The sequence below is a fragment of the Tamandua tetradactyla genome, chromosome 4, assembly GCF_023851605.1.
Source record: "Tamandua tetradactyla isolate mTamTet1 chromosome 4, mTamTet1.pri, whole genome shotgun sequence".
Lineage (NCBI taxonomy): Eukaryota > Metazoa > Chordata > Mammalia > Pilosa > Myrmecophagidae > Tamandua > Tamandua tetradactyla.
In genome coordinates, this window is record NC_135330.1 from 13704828 (window position 1) to 13730556 (window position 25729).

At 38.1% G+C, this 25729-nt stretch overlaps 1 protein-coding gene across 1 annotated transcript in view; it reads right to left on the reverse strand.

Moving 5' to 3' along the window:
• The window catches only part of CD84 (CD84 molecule), a 40361-nt gene extending 18167 nt beyond the window's left edge, over nucleotides 1–22194 (reverse strand). Inside the window, exon 1 of the mRNA XM_077155730.1 lies at nucleotides 22116–22194. Coding sequence (XP_077011845.1) covers nucleotides 22116–22161 — 46 coding nt within the window. The 5' untranslated portion in view covers nucleotides 22162–22194. The remainder of the gene's footprint in view (nucleotides 1–22115) is intronic.
• Between the last annotated feature and the right edge of the window lie 3535 nt (nucleotides 22195–25729).

Consider the following 25729-nt stretch of genomic DNA (forward strand, 5'->3'; position numbering starts at 1 on the left):
AGGGGGTTATCTTCAAACTCCAGGAACTGCAAAGAAAGTTACCAGGATGGTAAACAAAACTTAGGAAGGGGGCAATCTATATTTGAGAAGTTGTGATCAAAACCACACTTTCATTAAGAATATTTAATCCAAATTCATGTCATCTTTGTTTAAAAACCTCAACCCATGAATTGAGTTTAATGTGATTCTGGAATGGTTATGCCCCTAGATTCCCAGAAGATGCAAACACAAATCTTCTCCAGAGGAAGAAACCTTCAGTCTAGGCTTTACAGAATTCCCACAAATAACTTGCATAGTAGCTCACAGTAAAAATTAGCCAAACACAAAGGAATAAAGCACCACAAACAAGAAGCAGCAGAAGCAATAGATTATAAAAACAGATCTGCAAAGCTTAAAAACTGAAATGATCAGATGCTTTTTGCAAACAGTTATGTTTAATATATTTAAGGGAAAAAGTTTCAAAGTATATCCATGGAATAGAAAATCATAAAAATTTCTAGAAATCAAAAATAGGGAACTGAAATTGAAAAGTCATCAGATGGATTTAGCTGTCATTTAGACATAATCAAAGAGAAAATTAGTAAACTAGTAACTAAAGTAAATTAGTAAATAAAGGCAGAGCAGAAAAGTTACTCAAAATGAGTTAAGAGAGATAGAGTTGGAAAATATTTTAAAAATTAAGAAATGTGGAGGATAGAATGAGTAGGAAAACAAAAAATCTAATTGGAGTTCCAAGAGAAGACAAGAGATAGAATGAGGCAAAGGTGATATTAGAAGAGATACAACTTAAAATTTTCTAGAACAGATGATAGGAGTCAATTCCAAGATTTAAGAAACCCCCAGAATCTCAAGCAGGATAAGTACAATTTTCCACACCTAAGTACACCATAGTAAAACTCAGAACACCAAAAACAAAAACAATATTTTAAGATAGGTAGGGAAAGAGCACAGAATAATTTTGAATGAGTTACAAATGGACTGACATCTGACTTCTCAATTGTAACTATGGGAGATAGACAATGATAGTGCTGAAAGAAAATAAAAGCAAACCTAGAATTCTACATACAACACAAATACCTTTCAAGAATGAGGATGAAATAAAGACATTTTCAACAAACAAAATCAGAAAGGTTACCATTAGCAGGTATGTGATAAAGTAAATTCTAAAAGATATGCTTCAGGCAGAAGGAATGTAATCTCTCAGTGGGATTGTCTGAGATGAAGAGCAAAGAAAGTTGTAAATATGTGGAAAACCTAAATTAGCATTGGCATTATAAAAATGCTCTCTGAAGTAAAAAAAAAAAAAAAGCTAGATGGAAGTAAACTATCCAATAGCAATAACAAATAGGTTAGGAGGTAAATAATTGGATTTCAAGTGTCCTAAGATCTTTGTTCAGAAAGAGGTTAAAAGTATGCTAAGAATGAATATTAAACTTTCTAACATAATCCTGGAAAGAATACAACTAGGGTGAGTACTTCCAAACTAAATGGGGATAAAATGAAATGAGTGAAATTATAAATAAAAATGTAACAATAGAGAGAGAAAGAAGCATAGAATATATAGCTTAAATTGAAAGTACAAAATAAGATTGTAGATAGAACCCTACCATCTTATAATGATACTTTTACTAAGTATAAATGAACTATAAAATTCAGTTATAAGACAGAATTTGAAAGACTGGCTTAAAAAATTTAAGTATAAGCTATATAAAACATAAAGATGTAGAAAGTTTGAGAATAAAAAATATTGGCAAAATATATTCCAAGGAAACACTAGCCAAAAATATATATTAATATATATTAATTAATATAATGATATTTTAATATGGCTGGTTGGATTTAAGGCAAAAAGCATCACTGGAGATAATGAGGAAATGTTCTTATTGATAAAAGATGTATACTACTCAGAAGAGATAAGAAGTATTTATGAATATGCTATTTAATAACATAGGTTCGGAATATTGAAAGCAAAAATTTAAGATGTACAGGGAAAATAGATAAGTCCATATTCACAGTGGCAGATTTTAACTTACTGTCAATAATTGATAAAATGCATACACACACATCCCTAAAATCCCCCGAATAGAGATTTGTAAAATGATTGCACATGTAACACAATGGACAATAGAATACCATACACAACTATAGAATATTAAAAAAAATCTTTATGTAATGGTTTCTTAATGGCAACAAATTTCAAAGTTAGCCATCAAATAAATTATTTTTATGATCATGTTCTAGTTTGCTAGCTGCCGGAATGCAATATACCAGAAATGGAATGGCTTTTAAATAGGGGAATTTAATGAGTTGCTAGTTTACAGTTCTAAGGCCAAGAAAATGTTCCAATTAAAACCAGTCTGTCGAAATGTCCAATCAAAGGCATCCAGGGAAAGATACCTTGGTTCAAGAAGGCCAATGAAGTTTGGGGTTTCTCTCTCGTCTGAGAAGGTACATGGTGAACACAGTCACAGTTTCTCTCTCAGCTGGAAGGGCATATGGCGAACACAGTGTCATCTGCTAGCTTTCTCTTCTGGCTTCCTGTTTCATGAAGCTCCCCCAGAGGCATTTTCCTTCTTCATCTCCAAAGGTTGCTGGGTGGTGGACTCTCTGCTTCTCCTGGCTATGTCGTTCTGCTCCGCTCTTTCTGAATCTCTCATTCTCCAAAATGTTTCCTCTTTTATAGGACTTCAGAAATTTATCAAGACCCACCCAAATGGGTGGAGACATGTCATCACCTAATCCAGCTTAACAACCACTCTTGATTAAATCACATCTCCAGGGAGATGATCTGATTACAGTTTCAAACATACAGTATTGAATAGGGATTATTCTGCCTTTATGAAATGGGATTTAGATTAAAACATGACTTTTCTAGGGGACATGCATCCTTTCAAACCAGCACAGATCACAAGGTGATTAGGCTAGAAACCAATTTAAAAAATAACTAGAAACCTCTAAATATTTGTTAATCAAGAAACATGTGTCTAAATAACCCATAAGTCAAAGAAACCATAATGGAAATTTTAAAATATTTTGCTAATGAAAATACTTCATAACTGAATTTGTAGATATAAGATGGAAACATAATTTTATATGCATATTACCAGAAAGAAAAATGACTGAAAATTAATGAACTAAGCATCTGTTTCAAAGTGTTGGAAAAGGAATAGGAGAAAAGCAGAGGGAAAGAAATAGTAAAGAGCAGAAATGAATCAATTGGAAAACAAACATAAAAAAAGATCAACAAAGTCAAACGGTATTTCTTTGAAAGAGTTAATAAAATTGAGTAGAAAAATTGATCAAGAAAAAGGAAAGAAGGCACATGTAATAATTTTAAGAATGAGAAATAATGCTAAAACATCAAAAAGGTAAATAGAGGAGGTTCAAAGCAACTTTATGGCAGTAAATTTAAAATTTGATATAGTGGACAAAGTTTTAGAAAAAAATATAACTTCCAAATGCAATTGAGAATAAACAAAACCCCAAACATTCTATAACAAATAATAAATTTGAGTCACTAATAAAATTTGACCTATGCAGAAAACTCCAGGCTCAAACAGCTTCACCAGTGAGTTCTAAAAAATAGTTAAAAAAAAAAAAAACAGCCGTATAACTTTCACACAAACTCTTCTAGAGAATTTCCCAATTTACTTTATAAGATTAGTGTATCCTTAACAACAAATCCCAAAAAGTACACTGTAACAAGGGAAACTCTCACTTATGAAGATAGATGCAAAAGTCCTAAACAAAATATAGCAACCCAAATCCAGAAATTATGAAAAAAAATTGCATCATAACAGTGCAGGCTTATCATATTGATAAAATATTTAATTAATCCAGAACAGTAAGAAGTCTCAATGAGTATGCATTTAATAACATAGCCTCCAAAATATCTAAAGCAAAAATTTACAGAACTATAGGGCAAAATAGATAAATCCACAATGACAGTGACAAATTTTAACTTATTTTCAATAATTGACAAAACATGGACACACACAAACACAATTTTTCAGCTAAAACATCTCTTCCACGTTTTGCTTTGGAATGCTGGGCCTGGGACTCAGCAAACTATGCTTCTCCTTTGACAGCTGGCCCCGGTTAGCCTCTGTCAATAGGTGGGCTAGAAGGAAACTGCAAGGCTGGAGAGGAAAGAAGTGACACTTCCTGTTTGCTTTCTTGCATCGACAGTGTCACCCCAGATATGTCCCTCTCTCCCAATAGAGAGAACTGATTCCGGTAGCAACACATGATTCCAGTTTGCAGTCTTCCAGGGCTCCCAGAACCAGCCTCTTTGCACCTCCTTAGAAACACTAGCATCGACTGGCTGCTCCTCAGAAGCCTGGGTCCCAGCTCCCAGGGCCCCTCCTCTGAGCTCCTCAGGCAGCAGTACCAGCTGAGTAGCTCCTCCTCAGAGATCTTCATTCTAGCTTTGTGGGCACCCTCCTCTAAACTTCTAAGTTTTAATAATTCTAATGTTTTCCCTTTCTTGCTCCAGTTCTAAGGATGGTAGCTGCTTCCTGCAGTTGCCACCCTCATGTGACCTTTTTATTTCTCCAATACCCACCTTTTAATTCTTTACAAATTCCCTCTCTCCTGATTAGCTCCTGACTGATCCAATGTCCAAAATAGGCTTGTCCCAGGAATACATGATTGTTTCAAAATTAGAAAACCAATTTCTGAAAGTATGGTCTCACTGTGGTCACTCTTGCCCTTTCAGCTCATTAACTAGTGAAAGAGCTCCAGGGGCGGTTAAGATAAATCCATTTTCTTTCAGACCAACTGAGATTTTTCCAGGTAAAGCCTGACAACTTAGTTAGAGTGGGCTAAGCACAGAACGTCGTAACAGGGCCCTGGGTGGGTAGGGGAGACCAGGGACATTGGTCCACAAATAGTTATTAAGTGCCAAGTAAGTGCCAGTAAGGGGACATGTGGTTGCAGCCCCAGAGGAGCTCATAACCCAGAGAAGAAGATGATGTGTATGCAAGGGAAAAGATAACACAACACGATGAGTGCTAAGAGGTACGAGCCACAGGAACAAATCACTGGGAGAATAGGAGAGTATTGCTGTCTTCAGGGGCCAGGAATCATAGTTTGCCAAAATCCATTTTCTGGAACAGTAATTCTCCCCAGATAAATGTTAACACTGGGCTGGTGGGGTCTGGTATAAGGGTCCTGGAATGTCCCAGCCTGAGTCCCTGGAAGTCCCAAATGGGGCTGGCTTTGAGGACATGCAGCCACTGCAGTCAGCCAGGACTCTCCGCTCAGAAGGGCCCTGTGCTTGGTTTAATGCTGCTCTTGCTGTCTTGAAATTCTTAATAATATTTTAACAAGGGACCCCCCATTTTCACTTTGCACTGGGCTCTGCAAATTACGTAGCTAATCATGATCCCAGATCTTCCAAGTCTCTTAAGGGGTTTTTGAAGTTGGATCCTAGCCCCTAGTTGCCACCCTGCTCTTTGGATTTAGGTTTGGTGTTGGGAGAGGGGCAGAACGTGGGCTCTACATATTTGTAGTTCTGGTAGTCTTTCTCACGAAACTCCAGGAAGTATGTGGGCAACTTGCTAGAGCTGAGACTTTCTTAGTTTTAAGGCAAGTCACACACAGTTTTAGAAGCAGAGTCGTTTTTGAAGCGCCTTTTATCTCCCATAGCAATTTAAACATGAGGTAACGCAAGGTGGGGTGTTAGGTATGCCAAGCTGGGGGACTGGTGGTACTGCTGAGGAGCCTGTACTTGCTGAGAAAAGGCAAAAGTTTGCACAGGATGAAGCAAGGATCCTGCTACATTTGAACACTCCAGATGAAGGCTGCTTTTTTTTTTTTTTTAAATCAGTGAATGTGGTGGAAAGATAGCAAGGCAGAAGACACAGGTTCTGGTATTTCCACTTACAAGCTGAGCAACCTTAAGAAAATCATAAAACCTTACTGAGTCACAGTTTCTTGATCCATAAAATAGAAATAATAATGACATTTGTCCAGTGTATTTAGTAAGTATCAAATGATGTAATATAAGTGAAAGTGCTTTGTTAATCATCAAGGAAAAATAAATGTTAGTTATTTTTGAGGTTGACAGTGATGGTGAGGGCAAGGGACGACCTCATCACTTTCTCATCATCCTAAATTTGACAGAGACCCTTTAGGGCTTTTCCTAGTCCCTTAAGATGATTCTAGGACCATAGTAGAGCAAATATAAAGAACCACTTTTAAAGCTTAATTCAAGTAAAGTATGTAAAGTTTTGCATACTCTTGTGAAATTTATTCTGCTCTTAATGGGCTTCAGACTTAAAAAAATCTGTATCAATCAATCTCAATATTTATTTTTCACAGTGCTGAAGGGACTCAAATATTGTATTTGCACTGGAAGCAACCTTAGGAAATGCCAATTTCAGGGAGAACTTGTGGTACGATAACGTCTTGAGGACTTACTGTGAAAAACACTATCTTAGTCTATGACCAAGATCGGTTCTCTCCTCTTATTAGAAATTTAATACCCAGTTAGGGAAATAAGATGTGTACAAACACATACTGACTGTCCTTTTCAATATGAGGTAGTAAATGGTAATATGGTACTGTGGTGTAGGAAGAATAAGAAAAGAGAAGCTAAGGACAGAAAGAACATTTAGGAGGCTATTACAGGTCCTTCTGGATACTGTGAACTCTGAGTCAGGGACCTGACCTCCAAATTCCCAGCACCCAGCACAGTGCAGGAGACACATGCCACAAATGCTTGATGTGGAATAAATGGTGGAAGGGAAAGGGGGAGCAGGGGAAGGTATAGGTTTTAAAATAGAAGACATTAATCTGAAGCAGAAGAGGAGGATAATCTGAAGAAAAGGATGAGTGAGAGGACAAAGGTATTTTGAGGCGTTATTGTTGGTGAGGACAGAGGAGATAGAAGTGAGGCTGCTTGGTAAGGTGGAGGCAGCATAGGTTTGAGACGGGTGGGCCTGTGTTCAAGTTCTAACCCTGACATTTACTTATCTCACCTTCCTATAGTATGAGATATAAAAATGCCCATCTCATGGGACTATGTGAGGGTACACAGGAGGCACATAATATTTAGTGAACATTTTGGAATAGAGAGGGTAGAATGGAAAAAGGACATGCTTGATGGCCTTCATCTTTTCATTAATTTAGGAGGTGAGGCCATCTGCTGACAGTGAGGAGGCAAGAGTGAGACTGGATAGGAAGTATGCACAAGTTTTGAATCCATATAAATTGGAATTGTCATGCTATCTTGAACAAATTATTGAAACTCTCTGATCCGCAGCTTTCTCATCTCTAAAATGTGGTTAACTGGTAAATGCAATCCTGAAGATAAAGCACCTAGCACAATATCTAGCACATATAGATGGCAGTTAATATTATTATTATTTTGATGACTATAAAAAGTTTTCGGAAATGCTACTATTAGGAACACCATAGACGTCAACAAGAGATGGGTGAAAAGGATCCAGGGGTTGCAGACCTCGGGAGCCAGTGAAAAAGAAGTGACCTGCATTTATAACAACTCCAGTGAATGTGATTGGGCTGAGCAGCACCACCTGCTGGGGAGGATAGGAAAAGCACAGAGTCTAGAAGCTCACAGGAAAGTCTGACAACCTGTTGGGTCTCATCCTCAGGGAAACTTGGTGCTGATTACACCCTCCTCCCAAGACCTGGGCTTGTCTGGTCTGAAAAAATCTGATTAGGGTTGATCATATCTGGGGAGACCCTCTTCAAAAAATGGTTCCATAAAAGCAAGGCAAGAACCAGAAGAAAAAAAAAGAACCGAAAAATTCTAACCAGTTAAAAGAAGCTGTGCTAGAAGTCTAGAATACACTGAAATGAATGCCAAGGAACAGGTAGAGGACAAAGTCAACCAACAAGAAAATCCTAGGCAAAAGAGTGAAAATGACCTTCAGGATAAACTAACCAAGGAAGTCAGATGCCTAGACACCAGCAAAAAATTATGAGTCAAACAAGAACAAGGAAAAACAAAGAAATGGCCCAGTCACAGGAACAAGCTAACGCTTCAAATGAGATACAGGAATTGAAACAACTAATTAAGGATATTCAAACAAACATGCTGAATCAAATCAAGTTGTTGAGGGAAGATACTGCAAAAGAGATGAAGGACATAAGGAAGACATTGGGTGACCACAAAGAAGAACTTGAAAGCTTGAAAAAACAAATGATAGAACGTATGGGAATGAAAGGTACAACAGAAGAGATGAAAACACAATAGAGACTTACAACATCAGATATGAAGAGGCAGAAGAAAAATTAGTGAACTAGAGGACAGAACATCTGAAATCCTACACACAAAAGAACAGATAGGGAAACGAACAGAAAAGTGTGAGCAGAGTCTCAGGGAATTGAATGACAACATGAAGTGCACAAATATACATGTTATGGGTGTCCCAGAAGGAGAAGAGAAGGGAAAAGGGGCAGAAAGAATAATGGAGAAAATAATCACTGAAAATTTCCCATCTCTTATGAAAGACATAAGATTACAGATCCAAGGAGTGTAGCATACCCCAAACAGAATAGATCCAAATAGACCTCCTCCAAGACACTTATCAGATTGTTAAATGTCAAAGACAGAAAAGAGAATTATGAAACTCACAAGAGGAAACTGATCCATCACAGAAACAAGGGAGGCTCACTAAGACCATGCATGGATTTCTCAGCAGAAGCCATGGAGGCAAGAAGGCAGTGGTATGATATATTTAAGATACTGAAAGATAAAAACTGCCAACCGAGAATTCTTTATCTGGCAAAATTGCCCTTCAAAGATGAGAGAGTTATAAAATATTTTCAGATGAACTGACACTGAGAGAGTTTGTGATCCAGAGATCTGCTCCACAAGAAATACTATAGGGAACACTACAGGCAGATAGGAAGACAGGAGAGAGAGGTCTAGAGAAGAGTTTAGAAATGAACACTATCAGCAAGGGTACAGAATAAAATCATGACACACGTAGCAATGTGGCTGAAACTTAAGAACATTATGTTGAGTGAAATTAGTCATAAACAAAAGGACAAATACTGTATGGTCTCACTAATGTGAACTAACATTAATGAGCAAACTTCAAGAGTTAAGATTAAGAACACAGGTTATCAGGACACAGAAAGAAAGTAGAGATTGGGCATTTGATACTGAAGGTGTACAGAATCTAAAATGAGTTATTGTAATGATCCAGAAATGGAGGGCGCAATACTATCTGATGGTAGCACAATATTTTAAGTACACTGAACAAAACTGAGTGTGAATGTCATTGAAAGAGGAAGACTAGGGGCATGTATAACACCAGAAGGAAAGATAGAAGATAGAGACTGGGACTCATAACTTAACAAAACCTAGAGTGGAACATGACGGTAATTAAGTAATTAAAAATAATAAAATTTTTACGTGAGGGAGAACAAATGAATTTCAACATTGCAAGGTGTTGGAATGGGATGGTACATGGAAAAAATACAATCACTGCAAACTAGGGTCTATAGTTAACTCTAACATTGTAATGTGCTTCCATTAAATGTAACAAAGGCAATATGCCAAAGCTAAATGTCAATAAGAGGGGCTTATGAGGGGAGGGGCATGGAATTCTTGGTGTTGGTATTGTTTCTCCTTTTTATTTTATTTTATTTTTAATTTTTTATTCTTCTGTTTGTCCCCTCTTCTTTCTTTGTGGAAAAGATGGAAATGTCCTCATATAGATGGTGGCGGTGAGTGCATAATTATGTGATTATACTGGAAACCATTGATGTTTACTTAGGATGGATTGCAAGGCTGTGTAAATAAATCTGTCTAAAAAATAAACGAAAGATACAAGTGTTGAAGAAAATGTGAAGAGAGAGATGTACCTATTCACAGTTAATAGGGAAATAGAAAGGTGCAGCCCCTCTGGAGAGCACAGTGGTGGTTCCACAGATGGCTGAATATAGGGTTGCCATATGACCCTGCAACTCCGTTATTAGGTATGTACTTGGAAGAACTGAAAGCAGGGACACAAATGGATATTCACATAGCGGTGTTTATGGCAGCAATTTGCAATAGGAGTGGCCTAAGGCTACATCGACTGATGAATAGAAGGGCAAACTGTTGGGTATACATAGAGCTGCAAGAAGGAATGAAGTTGTGAGGCATGAAACTAGGCGAATGAATCTTGAAGACAGCATGTTGAGTGAAGTAAGCCAGAAATGAAAAGACTAATATTGTAATGCCTCACTAATATGGACTGATTAAAATGTGCAAACTCTGAGAATTGAATTTGAGAGCATAAGTTATCAGGGGAAAGCTAACTATAAAATTAGTTATAGATTGAAGGTCTTAGAGCAGTCACATCTATTCCTGAGTTGTTACTATTTGCATCATAGTTAACTTTCAATCTACTTAGGTCTTTGAATTTGAGGTGAATCTCTTATAGGCAGTAGAAAGTTAGTTCAGCTTTTTTATCCTTTTGCCCAATTTTTGCCTTTTGACTGGAAAGTTTAACCTGTTTACATTTTGATTCACTACTGATAATTCAAGAATTTCTTCTGCCATTTTGTTATTTAGTCTTTGTAAGTCTTATGCAGTTTTGGTCCCTCAATTCTTCCATTAATGCTTACTTTCATATTTACTTTATTTTTTTGTATTGTACAAAAAATGAAAATTGAGTTTCCTCTCATTTCTGTCTGGATATATTTTTCATACATTTTCCTTGTGGTTAACATGAGGTTAAAAGTAAACATATAACATTTTATTTGATGCCACCCCAACTTCAACAGCATACACATACAGTATTCTTATAGCCCTCCATTCCACATTTTTTTGTACTTGTTACAAATTATATCTTAATTCATTGTATGTTCCAAACCATAGTTTTTTCATTGCTTTTTATGTATTTGCATTTAAGCATCTATAGGAAGTAAGAAGTGAAGTTACATAACAAGAAATACAATACGATAGTACTGGCATTTATAAATTCCCAGGTGGTTACCTTTATCAAAGGTGTTTCTTTCTTATGCTGCTTTGAACCACTGTCTAGTGTCCTTTCCTTTCAGTCTGAAGAACTCCCTTTAGCATTGCTCATAAGGTATGTCAAGTGGTGATGAATTTCCCTAGCTTTTGTTTATCTGCAGATGTCTTAATCTCTTCCTCATTTTTGAAAGAAAGTCTGGCAGGATATAAAATTCTTGATTGGCAATTGTTTTCTTTCAGCATTTTAAGTCTTAGGATTCCCATGTTTACAGGTGTTTGAAAGCCTCCTCTAACTTCCCAGAAGACAGAACTTCTCCTCTCCCAGGTATTTAAATGCTGGGCTTAAAACAGGTAATCTTTTGCCCAAGGCCATCCATGTCAATTGCTTCTCACACTACTTTTGCCTAAAGGGAAAATTCTTGGAGCTGGGACACAACAAAGAAGAGTTTTCCAAGTCAGTCTTTCCCAGCTGGAACAAAGCCAAAGGAATCCCTCAGTGCCTCCAAACTCCCTAAAGCTGTGCTTTCTTCACCTGCCCAGAAAATGCAGCCCTTCAACTGTCCTTCACAACTCTGAGGAAGCATACCATCTTTAAGCCTCCTCCACTGCCTTTGTCAGGGCTGGGTTGGAAGAATGGTCACCCACAGAGCCTAGGGTGACCTTCAGATCGCTATAAGGGAGGGTATGGGATTCAGATCACCCTAGAGATCTGAAGCTGTTAATCAAAAGCCATGAGCAGCAATTGGCCCATACCCACCCTGAATTTTTATAACCCTTTCTGGCACCAGCAAGCTACACCATGGGCCTCTGTGAGCCTGCGGTAAAAGTGGAGAATGAGCCCCAGTAACAGCCTAATGGAGAAAGCAATTTACTGGTCTTTATCTAATTTACCAGACTCTTGCTCTTCCCTGGATATTGTCCAGTGTTCTTTTGGACTCTGGAGTTACAAAATAGTTGATTCAGAAAGTTTCTGCTTGTTTAATAGTCGTTCTGGTAACATAGATTCCTGGTCCACCATCTCCCTACAATCCTCCCAAATCAATTTTGAAATATCAAATATTAAGCAATGGTGAGGTTTTACTTGTCCCTTGAATCTATTAAAAAGAAAAAATACAGTGTGTACTTGGGGTTTTAGTTTAGGGAAGCCCTCTAGTCTCCTTTTCATGTACTTTTCAATCATGTATTAGGCCTTGCTTGATCTGGCCCTTGGCTCCATTTCCCTCCTCATCTTCTATCCTTCCTTCCCTCACTTTCTCCAAACATCCTGCCTTATTTGTAGTTCAGAAGAGCTAGACATATCATTGCTATAGTTCTTTTGTACTTGCTGTTAGCCTTTCCTACAACTCTCTTTTCAGCACTCCCTTTCTTTGTTTAGGTCTCTGCTCTAATGCCACCTCAACAGAGAGGACTCTCTCCATCATCTAGTTTAAAATAGCAACCCCGCCTCATCACCCTCTATTGCCTTGCCTAGCTTTTACTTCATAGCTGATATCACTACTAAAGCATTGGATGCACTTATTTATTTACTGATCCCCACTCTTCCCTATTAGAATGTGAGTACCATGAGTGCAGTTTTTGTTTTAATCACTACTCTTTTCTCAACAACTAGTGAATACTTATTAAATGTTTATTAAAGAATGAATACTTTTTTGCTACTGACCAACTACACTTTTCCAGCAATATATATATATGAGATACAAGAATCCAGGGCAAAAGAAAAGGTGAGGGCCAGAGAGAACTCTTTAATGGTATCTGGCTCTTTATATGGAGAATCAAAGGTATAAACTGATTAAGGGGAAAGAGCAATTGTTCAACTGTAATTTTCTTTCCACTCTAATATTCTTGTAGGTTTACAAAGAAAATTTCTATAACTGCTCAGAGTGGGAGTCCATGCCCAGGTTAGTATAAATGTCCTGAACTAAGGATCAAAAAACAAGGTCTAGAGAGGCTTCTGGTCAATCAAAATGGCAATGGAAGATGTTCCCTGGTGCCATCCCCCCCCCCCCCCCACCAGAGTCTTCAAACAACTAGCAAAAACTGGCAGGGACAATTTCCTTAAAACTCTGGAAAACATTTAAAGGGTTATAGTAACTGGGCAAGTGCTGACTCAAGGAAAGGCAGCTTTAAAAATGGTAGGAGATATATTTTTGCACATCAGTGTTCATAGTGGTACAATTCACACTTGCCAAAATATGGAAGCAACCCAAGTGTCCATCAACTGAAGAATGGATAAACAAAATGTGGTATATGCATACAATGGATATTATTCACCCATGAAACAGAATAAAGTTCTGATACATGTGACAACATGGATGAACCCTGAAGTTACATGTTGTATGAAATAAGCCAGACACAAAAAACAAATATCATATGATCAAGTTATATGAGATAATTAAAATAAACAAGTTCATAGAATCAGAAACTATAATTCAGGTTACTCGGGACAGGGTGAGTGTAGGGAAGGGGAGTTAATGCTTAACTGGGATAGAATTTCTGTTTGGCTGGTGCAAAAATTTTAGTAATGGATGGTACTGATGGTAGCACAGCATTGTAAATGTGATTAATACACTAACATATATTTGAATGTGATTAAAAAGGAAAATATTAGGTTGTATATATGTTACTGAAATAAAAAGTTTTAAAAACCTCATAGGTTTGAACAGACACTTCTCAGAAGAGGAAATACAAATGGCCAAAAGGCACATGAAGAGATGCTCAACTTCCCTGGCCATTAGAGAAATGCAAATCAAAACCACAATGAGATATCATCTCACACTCACCAGAATGGCCATTATCAACAAAACAAAAAATGACAAGTGCTGGAGAGGATATGGAGAAAGAGGCACACTTATCCACTGTTGGTGGGAATGTCAAATGGTGCAACCACTGTGGAAGGCAGTTTGGCGGTTCCTCAAAAAGCTGAATATAGAATTGCCATATGACCCAGCAATACCATTGCTGGGAATCTACTCAAAGGACTTAAGGGCAAAGACACAAACGGACATTTGCACACCAATGTTTATAGCAGCATTATTTACAACTGCAAAGAGATGGAAACAGCCAAAATGTCCATCAACAGAAGAGTGGCTAAACAAACTGTGGTATATACATATGATGGAATATTATGCAGCTGTAAGATAGAATAAAGTTATGAAGTATGTAACAACATGGATGGACCTTGAGGACATTATGCTGAGTAAGATTAGCCAAAAACAAAAGGACAAATACTGTATGGTTTCATTGATATGAACTGACATTAGTGAATAAACTTGGAATATTTCATTGATAACAGAGACCATCAGGAGATAGAAATAGGGTAAGATATTGTGTAATTGGAGCTGAAGAGATACAGATTGTGCAACAGGACTGAATATCAAAACTCAGGTATGGACAGCACAATACTACCTAACTGTAATGTAATTATGTTAAAACACTGAATGAAGCATGTGAGAATGATAGAGGGAGGAGGGCTGGGGGCATAAATGAAATCAGAAAGAAAGATAGATGATAAAGATTGAGATGGTGTAATCTGGGAATGCCTAGAGTGTATAATGATAGTGACTAAATGTACAAAATTTAAAAATGTCTGTGCATGAGGAAGAACAAAGGAATGTCATTACTGCAGGGTGCTGAAAATGGATGGTGATTAATATTTTAAAATTTCACCTTATGTGTGGAACTAAAGCAAAAAATGTTTATTTGGTACAAGGTTTATATTTTGGCTAGTGCACTTCCTAATATAACTTATGTAGATAGCTTGATTGAATGCCTTGGGTACTTGGAGTCTTGGGTAGGACATGAGATTTTGTTGGTTTGTCCAGAGTGATGCCCCAGTGAATCCCAGAGTGATTTGATCAGTGAGTGGAAAAGTATTCCCTTTTGGGGAATGGTGAGAACAGGGAGAAATTCAACTTCCCCAAGTTGAATTCTTGATATTCTCACAAGCATCGTGGACAACCATAGCTATAGGCCGAGCCCCCAGTCTTGGGGTTTGTTCATATGAAACTTAACCCCACAAAGGATAGGTCAAATTTAAGCCTACGAGTCACCCCCAAGAGAGCCTCTTTTGTTGCTCAGATGTGGCCTCTCTCTCCAGCCAACACAACAAGCAAACTCACACCCTCCCCCTGTCTACGTGGGACGTGACTCCCAGGGGTGTGGACCTTCCTGGCAATGTGGGACAGAAATCCTGGAATGAGCTGAGACTCAGCATCAAGGGATTGAGAAAAACCCTAGAATGAGCTATGACCCAGCATCAAGGGATTGAGAAAAGCCCCTCGACCAAAAGAGGGAAGAGTGAAATGAGACAAAGTGTCAATGGCTGAGAGATTCCAAACAGAGTCGAGAAGTTATCCTGGAGGTTATTCTTACACATTAAGTAGATATCACCTTGTTGTTCAAGATGTAGTGGAGAGGCTGGAGGGAAATGTAGAGCTGTGTTCCAGTAGCCATGTTTCTTGATGATGATTGAACCATGATATAGCTTTCACAATGTGACTCTGTGATTGTGAAAGCCTTGTGTCTGATGCTCCTTTTATCTACCATATCAACAGACGAGTAGAACATATGGAATAAAAATAAATAATAGGGGGAATAAATGTTAAAATAAATTTAGTTTGAAATGCTAGTGATCAATGAAAGCGAGGGGTAAGGGGTATGGTATGTATAATCTCTTTTTTCTGTTTTCATTTTGTTTCTTTTTCTGTTGTCTTTTTATTTCTTTTTCTAATCAATGCAAATGTTCTAAGAAATGATGAATATGCAACTATGTGATGATATTGTGAATTACTGATTATATATGTAGAACGGAATGCTCATATGTTAATGTTTTTTTGTTGTTAAATTTTTTTAATTAATAAATAAATATATATAAACAAAACCTCATAGGTCTGTACAACACAAACACTGAACCCTAATTTAAATTATGGAGTATAGTCAAGAGTACAGTTATAACAATATTCTTCCATCATTTGTAACAAATACTAATGCAAAGTATTAAGTAGGCGTATGTGGGCACTGCATGGTAGAGGGTTTGAGGTTATGTCAGCCCTCTGTGCTCTCCCCTGGGGTGGCTGGAGTCATAAGACCCAGAGAAGAAAATCTGCTCTGCCACCTCCTGTAACTGGTGTGTGCCATGCACCTGCAGATTCAGAATAGGTCTCTATTCTCACCTCTTGGGTCAATCCATGATAGGATAGGAGCAACTTCCTCATAACTGCCTCCATAATGCAGAAGGGAAAATAAAACTTGAATAAACTTGAGAACAGCATTTTGGTCACAGGAAATCCAAATGACATGGCTTAGAAGTAATATACTCTTAGTATCCTAGGAATGCAAGTGGGGGTAGCATTGATGGGCCAGCGAGACTCCTAGGGGTCAGTGAATGGGTTCAGGGAGCACTACCAATCAGAGGACGGTTGTGAATTTGGGAAAATCAGGAGAAAAAATAATTAATCAAGATCTTCACAGACATTTGTCAAGCAAGCCCCTCAAAGGAACTTTCTAAAGGAGCAGAAGAAAGGGGAGCCTTGGCCTAATTCTTTGTAGAGAGGTTAAGGAGGGCACTGATGGTAGTTATTAAGGGTCTCTATGACATTTCAGAAGTATTAACCTAGTCAGAAAAGTAAATCAGACCTTCAATGGAGAATTTGAGGCACAGATAGGTCTGAGGCTGAGAGAATCAACAGACACCTCCATTTCTTTCTCTAAAATCAATCTTATTTCTGGTCTGTGAACTCCTATTTTCCTAGAAATACTAAAATACTGTGGCATCTTTCAGCAAAAGATTCTGTACTTTCTTTCATAAAGTACAGAAATATTTGTTCATTTAACAAACTCTTACTAAAAACCTTCTGCCAGGAACTGACTGGACTATGTGTGGGAAACACAACAGGAAAACTATAAACTGTGGGTCTCTGTTTTATCTTTAGTTATTGAGTGACTGTTTCAAATCAGAGTATTCTCTCTCTTCTTCAGTCATAATACCTTTTTCAAAACCATCATAAGAAATAGACTGTGTGGCCATTTATAAAATTGCCATTTGATGCAACTGTATTATTCAGTACATGTACAGAGTAAACCCTGCCGTAAATCCCTGGTAGAATCTAGCTGCCAGGGGATTGGAGAAAAGGAGGAAGTGGGAGTGAAACTTCTCTGGCTATTGCAGCCTGGGAGGTTGACCAGAAGATGTGGATGTACCATATGGCCCAAAGGAGAGTTAATTATATTCATTTACACAGAGTAAAGGTAAGTAGAGAGCAAAGAGGAAGCAAGGGATGGGGCAGCCTGAAGTTTTGTGTCACTCTCCAAATAGATGGAAAGTCCGTGGTTATAATGTTTTAAGTAGAATGGAACCTAAGACCCCCATACAATAGTAAACTATTCTCCCCTGGAACTTTTACTTTATTTTTTCACTAAGATTTGGGTAGACTTGAATCAGTGTCTTCCAAACACACAGACAAATGCATATACCCACATATTCTCAAAACAGAGATGGGGTTGAGGCCCTACTATATTTTACAACTGCTTCACTCTATTAGCATACAATCGAAAATTGAGTATAACAGAAGCAATGTGGGTACCTAGACAGCTCTACCAGTCGCCCCCCCCAAACTGATTGCTCATGAGTGTTTTCTTTTTCAGCTTCCACATAGATCAGCCTACTTACTCCCAAACTTGCAGACTCATTCCTCTCCAAAGTTCAAGACGAGAAGGGTTTGAACAGGAAAAATTTGAGCCTAAATGGCCTAACACTGACCTTTGGGTTCCTGTTGTGAAGGCACTCTTGGTACTTCATCTGTCACCTTATTGATCTCCAGGACTGCTTCAGCAGATCATGCTAGTAAGTTGTTTCTCTAATCTCTCCCATCAGAGTCCCATGTTATTACAAAGATGTACCTTGCCAGGCTCTATATAGAAAGTGGGCTTTTGAGTTGATGTCTTAATATCCAGTCTCCTCCAAACTTAATAGATCTGTGTTTCTACAGTTGGGCTTCTGATTTTCAGCCCGTTTTGAGTGTTTGTGGCACTAGTTTGTTCAAATCTCTTTCCAGAACAGAATCCTTGTCTTGCTCCTGAAGGCCACTCTGTATAAGGACTTCAGACAAAAGACAGGCAGACTCTTGCCAGAACCTTTCCCAGGGCATGAAATCCTGTCTTTGATCCTCAGGATGATGTTTGGGGTCTAATTATCCATGGGCAGATATCCAGATGGACCCATTCACCTCCTGGACTTTTAATATCCACTTCTGAAATGTCCCACGACTGTATTCTACATCCAGCAGGATATCCAATTGTATTGGACCCTTGTTTGCTTTGAAGAGATAATTCAAGTTAGCCCAGATTATACTGTAGTGAATGGTACTTAAACCCTGTTACCTGGTCTGGAGGTATTTCTTTCCTTGGATGTTCTGCCATGCCGGCCTACCTAAGAGTCTGCTATTGAAAAGGGCCTTTCCAACAACCACATCTCTCCATGGGTGGGTATACAGACAGGCAGCCTTTGTCATCTCTCCATGGGTGAGCATACAGACAGACAGCCTTTGTCATCTCTCCATGGGTGGGTATACAGACAGACAGCCTTTGTCATCTCTCCATGGGTGGGCATACAGACAGGCAGCCTTTGTCTGAACAGGTCTTTCTGGGAATAAATAATTCTCCACTGCTCACTGAAAAACTTCAAAATGTAATAGCGATCAATAGCGGGGCTAGTGTTTTACTCCACTTCATCATCAAAGTGGGTGAGCAGCATTATTCAGGGGCTAAGTCTATGGACACTGAAAAAGTTCAACCCTATTTCCTACAGTTTTTTTCCATATTACATCAATTTCAATGAACATGGCTTTACAACATATGAATTAACTAACCAGTCAGTTCCTGCCAGACTATTACTCTTATCTTTGGGGACATATTTTCCCCAAAATAAACTGATAAAGGACAAGAAGTAATAATGGGCAGAATAATCTGCGTCTGTCCCTAGGCCTGGGTTTGGGAGTAGAGGTATGGGGAGAAGGGATAGTCATTTTCACAAGAAACAAGCATCAAGCTAGTTTAGAGTTTATAGTGTTGACAATCAAAGCTCATTGGACAATGCTCAGTATAAACTAAGATCTTCTGAAAGTAACCTGGATTTAAAACATGCTTGTGCTTTTCTAAAGATTGGTAATTTTTTATTGACAGAAATTAGGATGCTTATCAAGAGACCTGAGAAAAATCCAGGCCCTCAAAATTGCCCTTACATTTTGAAGTGGGTAATTCATTATTCTACTCTCAGTCCTAAGCCACGGTCCCAGTGGATGCCCAGCTCTCGGTGGCTGAAGTCTCCCACAAAGGTGACTCCACTGAAGAACTGAAGTGATGTTTGCAGAGTACTTTTGAGAAATCATCTTGGAATGAAAAGGGGCCTCAGTTTTCATTATAGGAACTCTTCTGGCTGCAGATGAAAGTATTTCTTCTTACACTTTTTGGCTAAATGACCTCTAACAGTCTGTGTCTCATTCTCTTCATCTGTAAAATGGGGATATTATTGTGAGGATTAAGCATTAAACAAAGTAATAAATGCAGACTACTTAGACAAATGCCAGACAAATAGTCTGGCACTACTATTCTTGATGGGAAATAGAAAAAGGGAGCAGGAGGTGGGGTTGAAGAAACTGGAGCAAGGAAGAGTTGGAGAAAGGAGGATATAAAAGAGTGTGTGAAAACATGTAGAGGGGAAAGGATGTGGGACAAAAGTGATGGACTCTTTTGTCCTTCACCCCAAAGGGTGAGTGGCTGGTAGGATATTAGAGAAGAGTCAGAGTCACGATATTCCTGAAGTCATGATCAGAAAGTTGAGATCAGAGCATGAGACCATGAGTCTTGATTCTTAGAGAAAATATTTCCAGCATGGAGCAGTCATGAGTTTGCACACTCAGAGTTCTCTTAGTGATTTCAGGGGACTACGATGATTTCTAACTTCATCTTTCCATTGCTTCTTGGCAGCTTCAAAGGCTCTTAACCTAGAGAAGTGCACAACACTGAGCCTTTGTCTTCAACTTCAAAATGGGGAAACTATCAGTACCTATCCAATACTGTGGTTTTAAGAATCAAAATAATGCAGGTGTCAACACTGATGTTGACACCTGAGCCCAATGCTGACTATAAGGGGCCAGGTATGGCGGCAGGAAGAATTTGGAGCAGATTCTCACACTCAGGGAGTATTTGTGGAATAATCCTTAAGAGGTGAACAGATTCTTTCAGCAAAGATGAATGGAATGTGAAAACACTTCTGGTTTTACTACAAAAACAAGTCCTCACTCTCCCATTTCATGTGCTCCTGACAAAATGAATATCTTATCCCTGATTTCCTTTTCCACAGACCCAATAGACTACACCAAAACCAAAACTCCCAGCACCTTTTCTCCTGCCCCTATTCCTTGCACCATCCTAAGCAAAGGAGACCTGCCTAGGATCTCTGTGCAATAAAGACCTTGTTCTTTCTAGTACTGTGTTTCAAGGAAGTATGAAAAACAACAGCATTAGCTAATATTTGTAGAGCACTTACTATATTCCAGCTATTGTGTCAAGTGTTGTACATGAATTATTTTGATTCTTAAAATGACACTATTGGATAGGTAGTTGAAGACACAGGCTCAGAGAGGTTAGGTTATTTGCTTAAAGTCACAAAGCTAATAGGTGAATAATTTACTATTTTACTAGCTGATTTTAGAATTGTATACTAGAGCAGCCATTTATTTTAGTATTATTAGCCCTTTGAAGAATATCAAGGATTTGAAAATTTAATGATGAGGGGGTCACTTAGAGCAGAAAGCCCTCTAACTTGGAATCAGGACCAATGCCCATTTCCAACTCTACTAGCTACTTGTTGTGAAAACTTCAAGTGAATCACTGGATCTATAAATTTTAGTTTACTTTTATTTGCTGATGGGATTAATATTATCTTGCCTATCTCAATGATTTTACTATGGACAACCAAAGTAAATTTTTATGCCTAAGAACATAGGCATAAAAATTGTCGAATACTTTGTAAATTAAGTTGGACTAAATGTCTCCCTGTTCAGCCCTTCTCTGGAACTAGAGTTTCACTTGGATTCTAGTCAGTCGTTTATCCCCTCTACTTGCGTTTTCTGTCTGCCATGCCAGAGTGACAAACATAGGCTCCCAAAACTAGATCTGTCTAGTTGCAATCACCACGAAGCTCAAAGTAAAGGAACCATAGTTTTAAGAGGTCAAAAGAACCAGAGGGGCTAAGGTGCATTGATTCTATTTTTTACATATCTAACCCACTAGGTTTCTTAGGTTCTAACTCATGTCCCGAATTTACTAATGCATTTCCAGAGTTGGTAAAAGATACTAGAAACAAAGATTTAGAAATGTCAGCCATAGTCAATTCCTATATAAAAGCACAACTGTTTGAATTTAATGAGATAATAACGTGAAATGACAAAGCACTTTCAGACCTTGTTAATGTTACATAGTTTTCTTTGTAATAACAACAACCAATTTTTGTTTTGTCCCTTATAGTTTACCATCAAGCCATAAGTGAGAAAAACAGGGTTTTTAGTTCAAGTTCCCCACCTTTTTTTTTGAGACCTAATTTATTGTAAAATAGAAATAATAATCTCTTACCCATTTATTTTTGAGAGATTTTGAAGGATTAAAGCACAGCAATTGCTCTGAACATGCTTTGAAAATAAAAGGAGCTTGTAGAGGTGATGTTTTTACAATAATAAGTCATGCATCACTCTAATCTTATAGAGCAATGGAAGGTAATTTGGAAGGACATATCTCTGTCAAAAGTTATATAACACATTCTAAAGCCAAGGATTAATTGCTTTTAAATTACTCAAAGTTTTGAATTATCTATGCATTTTCTGAACTTTGTGGCTGGGTCTACCAAGGACTAATTCTCCTGAGCAAAGGGATTTGTCTCAAACCTTTAAAGACCACACACAGGAAAAGTTCAGAAATATCAGCTTTAAAGCTGAAAACCATTTAGGTTTGGATCTTAGGTCTCTCCCCAGCCAGGTGGATCCATTTTCAGAATAGAATATTTTAAGCGAAGGTGTTCTGTTAAAAATACATATCAAAATGGCATTTCCATGTTTTCCTTAAAAGCAATTTCTAAAGCTTTGTGGAAAAGTAGGAGGGAGTCAGAAAGGTCAGAACTCACAAGTCTGCAGCCAAAGAAGCAAGATCCATAAGCTGCGCTGAGCCATTCTCTCCAAGGGTCTAATCTTCTGTAAGCAAGACTAGCACTCTTCCAACCAAGAGTCAGTTCTGCTTAAAGTTTTTTGTCCTTTTTATAGCCGCATTTCAAAAAAGGGAAGTGTGAGCTAACGTTGGTCTTTCTTTTATGGGACTAGTTTTTTTCTATTATATAACATGCTGTACCCAGCATTAATTAATTCTTTTAACAATTATTTATTGAGTGCCTACTATGTATCAGGCGCTATTCTGGGTAATAACAATTTAAAGACTAACAAAAGCAAATGATCTCCCTCCTTTCATGAAGGTTATACTTCTACTGGGGAGAACAATGATTATCAGGCAATTCCAACATAGTGTGGTATGTGTTGCAATTAGGGAAATACAGGGAACTCTGCGAACGGTTGGGACAGCTAACCAAGGACAGGGGGAGTTTGAGAAAGCTTCAGCTGAAGGGACTAAAAAAATCAAGCTGAGAAAGACCTGAAGGCATTATTAGATGAAAGGTATTGGGGAATGTGGAAGTTGAAGAATGTTTTGACACACAATAGGAGCTAAATAAATGGTAGCAATTACTATTATAATTATGAACATACATTATTAGGGACAGAGTAAGGGTTTGATAAAGTTCAGAACTGAAAGAGATTTTGAGTCTATTCTATTTTGCAGATTGGGAAACCGAGGCTCAGAATGAAGGAAAATGATTTTTCCTAAGATCACACAGTAAATTAGTCAATTCAGGTAAAGACCAGCAAATGCCACTAGGTAAATATGAGCTTATAGGCATGAAAGAAAAGTGCAGGGAGGTATCTTGGGCTGGGGTCAAGCCACCTGCAACACCAGACTGTTCCACCCCATTAGAAGAATAAGAATGACCTTGTGGTTTTGGGGTGGGGGGATGGGTGATGAAAATAAACATGTGGGTTCCTAAACCTAGCAGTATAAACATAAGCCTGACTATCTGGGGGAGCTCTGGGAAAGCTGGGGGAAGTAAGATTGTGCACAGCCTTTCCCACTGAGAGGAAGAGTTCTCTTGCCAGCTAGCTTATTTCTAGTCAACCTGATGTGATAGGGTCATTCTGTGGACAATCTTGCTTATCATTCTCCAAATATACTTGATTAGCATTGAATAGTTGAGTGCCTTTATGTAGATATGGTAAACTGGGAAGCTGTTTGGCCCAAAGAAGTATTAAAAGTAAAAATGGGATCTCTTAAATTCTTATTATTTCACTTCACTAGATTAAACCACACCACTTTCACCTTTTTAGCAAGCACATCTTCCTGAAAGACTCCACGGGCAAAAATACACATTTATCCCACGTTATTAGTTGTACAGAGAAAGAAGAAGGAAGAAAGAGAACATGAAGTTATCAGCAGTTAAACCCTTGAATTCATATTCTCTTTTTTCCCTTATTCCTTCTTTGTAGGAATATTTCTTCTTTCCTTAGCATTTTTTGGAAGTGGGGATACATGGGCTAGGAATTCCTTTACCATTAAAATGCTTGCCTGCTCGCATGCCTATGTCTTTAAAAATCCTAGGCTGATTTCTTATTTAAGGTCTTAGCTCCAGGGATATTTATTAAGAAAATGCTGGCTTTTGAGACTTCTTCTCTTGATGAGGATGCAGAAGGATTCCATTAATGAATACACATAATATTTTAAGAAATATATACAAATCTAGATTTTTTCTGTCAGTCATAATTAATGAGTATTACTATCCCCACCTCCTAGCAAGATATTTACATGTACTTATTCCTCTTAGCCTCTCATTTTGTTTAAATAGATAGTAACTTTATTTCCTTATTATATTTTTTCCCAGCATTTTCTTCTGTTTTAGGAATCCTCTCCTAGGAATGAACTTATTAACGTTATTTTTGTGCAATAAAATATATATTGATTGTCAACAATTATTGAAATTTACTATTATTTGTTTCTTTGCTCAACAGTATGCCTTGATTCCCACAATTCCCTCCTTTTTGGAAATCCTTATCTTAGCATATTCTTTACCTTCTTCGAATATGCCTGAGTAAAATTTTTTTAAATGTACCCATTCTGAATACATAAATATCTGCAAATATCTTCAAATTGTTTTGCACTGTTATGTAAATAGCAATTTAGCTGGTTATGAGCTCCATCTTTCTACCACTTAGTTTTGTAAATGAGAAAATATATACCAGGTTGATTCTTGTTCTTTTCATTTTCTGTGTGGAAACATCTAGACTTTTTTCTTTATCCTTGAGGTTTTAGATTTTACTAGGATATGTTCAGGTGTGTTTTCTTTACATATTTCTGGCCAGCTTCCAATTGTTTTTTAAAACTGATGGTTCAAGCCTTCCTTCAACAAAGGAAATTTTTCTCCTATATCTTTTTTTTTTTTTACTTTTCAAATTATATAATATAGCATATATACAAAGCAAAGAAAGAAAAAAGCAACAGTTTTCAAAGCACTCTTCAACAAGTAGTCACAGGGCAGATCCCAGAATTTGTCATGGGCTGCCATGCCATCCTCTCAGATTTTTCCTTTTAGCTTCTCCTGAATATAGGAGGCTAGGCAGTTCCAAGATGGTGGCTTAGTGAGGTGTAGAATTTAGTCCATCCTCTAGGGCAGCTAGTAAATAGCCAGGAAAAGTACAGAACAACTGTTGAGGCCACATCAATGACCAGACACACACAGCATACACCAGTCTGGACAAGCTGAACCAGCTGTGATCCCACACAGAACTGTAAGTCCCACAAGCTGCCGAAGTCAGCGCCCCACCCCTACAGGCTGGTTCATGGAGGGAAAAGGAAAGAGGCTTTACTAACAGCAAGGGTTTACCTCAATCAAGTTCCAATTGTGGAACTAATTAACAAATTCTGACTATTAAAAATAGTCCCCCAATGCAGATAAACCTCAAACAACAGCTAAAGGTACTAGGGGTTTTTGCCATGGCACAGAGTGGGCAGGGCTGATGGAAAAATAAACAAACAAACAAAAGCAGAGACTTTTTGGATTGGATAACACAAAATAGTTGAAAAGGGCTGGACCTTATAGGAAAAGGTGTGTGTGGTGGTGGTGGGGTGGGGGCACATAGAACCTAAAGATACATAGAGCAATTTACCAACTTAAGCTCCTGATTAGCAAACCCAAGGAATGGGGGCTCTGCTTTGAAAAGGATTTGTTTTTGCTTTGTTTCTACATAATAACCCATTAGATAGGACTGCAAGGCTTCTCAGGCTTAACTGCCCCAGACGAGGGCAGAATTAAGCTTGTCTGAGAGACAAAGAGGCTGGTCAGGTGAAAGGAATTAATTTCCTGGAGGCTGTGCCTTTCCCAGGAGAGAGGTGGGTTCCAGCTCTGGTGGAATCCCTCCCTCAAGGAATTCAGACCTCCAGGACTGGAAAATGGAAGCAATTAAATCCAGCCTACAAACTCTCCTCTGTCTCAACCACGCCCCCAGCAGGGAGAGTCTGCTTAAGTTAAAGGCACTGCATCACTTTATACTGGTGGGAAACTGCAGGCAGACAAGCACCACATACTGGGCAGGATAGGAAAAACATAGAATGTAGAGGCTTCATAGGAAAATCTCTCAAACTGCT